Source organism: Notolepis coatsorum (genome assembly GCF_963971535.1).
Source record: "Notolepis coatsorum genome assembly, chromosome: 14".
In the NCBI taxonomy this organism is placed as follows: Eukaryota; Metazoa; Chordata; class Actinopteri; order Aulopiformes; family Paralepididae; genus Notolepis; species Notolepis coatsorum.
The window spans coordinates 96,184,825-96,190,149 of NC_140178.1; the positions used below are offsets into that span (position 1 = coordinate 96,184,825).

The 5,325-nt window shown below is 43.0% G+C and overlaps 1 protein-coding gene across 1 annotated transcript; it reads left to right on the top strand.

Annotated features, from left to right (window-relative positions):
- The first annotated feature begins 674 nt into the window (after nt 1-674).
- Nucleotides 675-4,784, top strand: LOC311240806 (ADP-ribosylation factor-like protein 4D). The gene is made up of 3 exons (XM_084329394.1): nt 675-812; nt 2,058-2,732; nt 3,581-4,784. The coding sequence occupies exons 2-3, from the start codon at nt 2,289-2,291 to the stop codon at nt 3,743-3,745; spliced, it is 609 nt and encodes a 202-aa protein (XP_084185520.1). The 5' UTR covers nt 675-812; nt 2,058-2,288; the 3' UTR covers nt 3,746-4,784.
- The last annotated feature ends 541 nt before the right edge of the window (nt 4,785-5,325 follow it).

A 5,325-nucleotide genomic window follows, 5' to 3' on the forward strand; every position in this document is an offset into this window, starting at 1 on the left:
ATCTCTCCTGTGTCTCCCATACTCTGTCTCCCTCTCAGCCTTATACTGTCTCAATAAAGAACCATCTCTCCTGTATCTCCCCTATACTCTGTCTCCCTCTCAGCCTAGTATGTCTCAATAAAGAACCCTCTCCTGTGTCTCATCTATGTAGTGGAATTCCCACTCTCAAAATAATACAAATAAAAAAGATACTTGCCAGACAATTTCAAACGTTTGTTTTTTATTTTACCTTTTATTTTACCAGGTAGTCTTATTGTTGTCTCACTGTTCTGTCCTGTTTTACACTTATTTATTATTATGTTATTCTTATTTGTGGAAAAAATCATGCACTGCGATGTCGAATCACGTTCCATTTGTAGATATACAATATGGTGAATAAAGTAATCTGAATCTGAATGTACAACTAACTTAACTATTTTGCATGGCAACAAAATAAGCACTGCAGAAATGTGTCCTAATCTTATAATAAAACATCCTACATTTGAATCATAATAAACTGCGCAAAATGTTTCTCACGAATTGACCTTGGTCGAACCCCCATCATCCCTCCCCCTCTCTGTGGCTCCCGCTCTCTCGCGCTGCACGGCATGTTTGTTGTTACGTCACTCTGAAGGGGGGGAGGGGTGTTTTTCACCCTGGCTCAGTCTCCGCTGCAGCTTCAGTCGCTGCTGGAGAGTCAGAGGTGAAGAACAAGACGCAGTAGCTCCCAGGATTTTCTATCGGAATTATTGTTTTTACTTTTCGATTTTGTTCTCACTTCTCACTATACTGGAATAATGTTGGCCGTTTTGCCAGTACGACAGTGCTGAAAGGTGAGTTACGGTTTGCTGAACGTTTTTATTTTTCGCGAAATAAATCCGTGTAACTTTGTTTGGACGCGACCGTTGTTTGTTGCAGAGTCGTTTGAAGATTCCGTCGCCAAGCAGTTCGTTTGTCTCAAGGGAGCACACACACCTAAACGTTAGTTAGCGAGAGACTATTAATATGCTGTTTAAACTCGATAGTGTTTCTGGAAGCTCTGTAATTTAGTAAATTATGTATGTATTATTGTGTTTTTTATTAAGTTTTTTGTTCCTATTTCAACACCACAACAGAATAATTATCACGGCGTTACTAAAACAAACGGCCGTGCAGAAGAGCCTTGAGAAGCATCGGCATCTCATTCAAAACATGTGTTTCCAGTTCCGTGCAGATACACCTAGAATAGAAAAAACAATGCCTGGCTTGCTAATGCCAGCGGCTCTCCATTCACTGTGCAATCTCAGTAAAGGCAAAAGCTTTTACAACTGCTGTCATAGTGTTGAGCCTGTTTTTGCAAAACTACAAAGGCGTTCTTAGTACCACATTCATTCATTTAGAATAGAAATTCCAGTTTGTCCATCTTTTATTCCCCACAGCACATCAGGCTTTTTCTGTCCATTTAGAATATATAGGTCTAAATAAAAACGTACTTTCAACATTGTGACTTTTCTGAATGGCTTTAGGTGACTAATGTTGCCATATGTTTGCCTTAAAGGGGAACTATTTTACTATTTCTTTCACTATTTTGGGCACTTTTACACAATTCCTGTGAGTCTATGGAACACCTCTGTAATTTTTTTTATTTATTTTTATTCATTGTTTTGTATTTCTAATCAAGTCCTCAAACAGCATTTTTCTACCTAAAGATCTTAAGCCGTTTTGAGGCTGGGCTCCAACCACTGTGCAGCTCATCTTGTACCTGATGCCACACAGCCACATTATCATGCAGCGGTGTCTCTCTGACATCACAAATCATCACATTTTCAGATGACTCAGTTCAGTGAGGGTGAATATTGTGAGAGGAGAATTGGAAGAATGCGCCAATATGAGAATTAGAGACATAGATCATATTAGTATAAGTTCACATAGCTAGGAAATAATGCTAAACACTCAAAAAGGCCATTTATAAGATAGTTCCCCTTTAAGTGGAGCCTGCGCTGCTGCTGACTACACTGCTGCAAATTACCGACAGCCTATAGTGCTCTTGTTAAAATAGCTGACTCATGTGTTCTCTGGTGTTTCCTTTTTTCCATTAGGTCCTTGGCGACTGCAGCCGTCTGCCTGTCTCCTGCTTCGGGCTTTGAAGTCTAGAGGTGTGAACGCTCTCGCCCACCACCATCACTTGTCTGCAGAGCCTGACACCTCGTTACCGCCCAGACCCAGAATTCCACACTGACTGAAGAATCCAAGAGGAGGATCATACAGGCTTCTCCCAAGTTCTCAAGACTACATTGCGAACACACACACACGCACAACAATCGCCAATCATGGGGAACCAGCTGACAGAAATCGCCCCCAACACCCCATTCCTCCCCAACTCCAAACGCGCCGTCGTGGTCATGATCGGTTTGGACGCGGCGGGGAAAACCTCTCTCCTCTACCGGCTCAAGCTGGGGGAGTTTGTTGAGACCATCCCCACCAGTGGCTTCAACATGGAGAAGATCAAAGTGTCCATGGGGAACTCCAAGGCCAACAGCACGTCCTTCCAGGTGTGGGACGTGGGCGGGCAGGATAAGCTGCGGCCGCTGTGGAAGTCGTACACACGGCGCACCGACGGAATGGTGTTCGTGGTGGACGCGGCCGAGACGGAGCGCCTGGAGGAGGCCAAGCTGGAGCTCCACCGGATTAGCCGGTCGGCACAGAACCAGGGGGTGCCTGTGCTGGTACTGGCCAACAAACAGGACCTGGACGGAGCCGCCTCAGCCTTGGAGGTGAGCATAGGTTTATTCAGACAGATGGGTACCAGGCTAAAACAGGGTATAGCAGACGGATAGGTACCAGGCTAAAACAGGGTATATCAGACAGATGTGTACCAGGCTAAAACAGCGTATATCAGACAGATGTGTACCAGGCTAAAACAGGGTATATCAGACGGATGGGTACCAGGCTAAAACAGCGTATATCAGACAGATGGGTACCAGGCTAAAACAGGGTATAGCAGACGGATAGGTACCAGGCTAAAACAGGGTATATCAGACAGATGGGTACCAGGCTAAAACAGGGTATATCAGACGGATGGGTACCAGGCTAAAACAGGGTATAGCAGACGGATAGGTACCAGGCTAAAACAGGGTATATCAGACAGATGGGTACCAGGCTAAAACAGGGTATAGCAGACGGATAGGTACCAGGCTAAAACAGGGTATGGGATAAATCCCCCAATACTAAATTCCGACACCCAAGACTCGCATATAACGCTTTGGAAAACGAGGCAAAGTTGATTTTCTGCATTGTTGACACAGAATCATGTTGGATCTCTAATGGTGACGAATTGATGAAACCATAAAAATGTTTTGTCCAGTAAGGCTTAAGACTAGTTTTTACCGTTCAATTAAAGTAATGAATAAGATCAGTGCTTGGTTGAGCATTCTTTTTCAAACGTATTACTGAAATATGGTTACCCGGTCATCGAAATAGTTGAATATCCAACGGACGACCAGATGTCAAAAGTAAATTCTAAATACAAAACTTAACTTTTTGATCTGGGTCGACCGTCGTTCAAGGACTTTATAAAACAGCCAGATTAACACTAACCGTTTCACCCCGCTTTGTGCTTCAGGTGGAGAAGGCCCTGGCGCTTCACGAGCTCAGCTCGTCAACGCTGCACCACACGCAGGGCTGCTCGGCGATGGACGGCCAGGGGCTGCAGCCCGGCCTGGAGAAGCTCCACGAGATGATCCTGAAGAGGAGGAAGGTGCTGCGACACAGCAAGAAGACGAGATGAACGAGAGAGAGACCGACGGATTGCGGTTATATATTTTTTTATCTGTTGAACTTATTGTCAGAGGGACACTAATGACACTCCGTTATGGGTTAATCTTTTCTTTTTTTTTAACGACCCAACGGTGTGTTTTTGATTTTGGAAGTCCCACACGTGCCCCTCGGCTGGGCAGGGAGGTCGAAGGGGTTTTCAACCAAGTTCTATGTTCCTACTTTATTGTTCCACGTTCCAACTTAACGGTTCCGTGCTCTGCTTTTGGAAGCACACCAGACAGTGCTCATGCCTAAGCTGCACCTCCTACACACCTGAATGGACTTACTTCCCTTGGCATTATTTTTAGGGGAATTTTAGACGCCCTTTCCTTTTTCCTCACTCCCTCTATCCGTGAAAAGGAGGAAGAGTTCCAGAAGAATGGATCTGAAGGAAGGAAAGACGGACAGTGCAATATTTTGATATTATCTCATTGAAGGATATGTGTACCGATTGCCACATTGTTCTTTGATCTAACCGACTGTAGTCCCAACTTAAATACCATCTCCGAGCCCAAAGCACCCCCCCCCCTATGTTCTTATGACAACGAGGCAGTTCCTTTAGTTTCATTGTTACAACTTGTCTTGGTTCACTGTCCTGCATGGATCGCCGCCCCACCATATCCAACACGGCCGCTTGGGAATATTTAGACAAGACTTTTGTTGATCAAAAGAGGACTGTAGTTATTGTTTTGGGTAATACAAAAAAAAAAGCCTGCTCTTAGTTTAGTTAGTGGCATTGGGGCTTGAGCAGAAACGTGCCAGACATCGTCGGACGTCAACAAACGTGATACCGGTTGGACCAGCACCCCCCCTGAGGCTGCTAGGTTCTAGCCATGCTAGTTTTTTGTTTTTTTCTTCAGTTTGCTTGTCATGGTTCAGTGTTTTTTGAGGGTTGGTTGGCCGGTTGGTTAGTTAGTTGGTGAAGTCGTTACCACTAAAGAGTTGTTTTTACATCCTGTACATATTTTTTTGTACTTATACAAATTAATAAATTATTGAAGAACTTTGAATCTATCTGGAAAGCTTTTATTCTTTCTTTTCTTTGTTTACAGTGTTCTTTTGCCATTCCATAAATAACACGTCGACCTAAAGCATTAATTAGTTAAACTCATGTTGATGGGTGTTTTTGACGTTGTCATAATAACAGCCTCTGAACAAAACGGGTGTATTTACAAGAGTATTCAATAGGTTTTATTTGTTTTCAAAATCATCCATCCTAGATGATACACAATTTACAGAGCACCTTTACATTTACTGCTTTCATCTAGGACTTTAGACTTTGTGTAATTTAAACGTGATTCATACTCAACAGTTTCTTCTCAATAAATAAAATTCAACCTTTTGCCGACCAAGTACAATAACTTTGTTTTGAGTAATCACCAATAGAGTACTGATGTAAGTAGTTCACTTGATATAGAAAATTGACGGGTACTTTATTCTGTAGAAATGTTTGGCGGAGAACATTCTCTATATAGATAAGACGGTTAGATTTTTTTGTTTTAATCTAACATCTTTTTAATTTTCAAATGTAACTGATGGATGATGCTTTCT

Bases quoted from the DNA above. Each gene is read 5' to 3' on its own strand.
- LOC311240806 (XM_084329394.1), top strand. From the start codon at position 2,289: ATGGGGAACCAGCTGACAGAAATCGCCCCCAACACCCCATTCCTCCCC. The intron at 2,733-3,580 runs GTGAGCATAGGT...TTTGTGCTTCAG, and splicing joins GAGCCGCCTCAGCCTTGGAG to GTGGAGAAGGCCCTGGCGCT.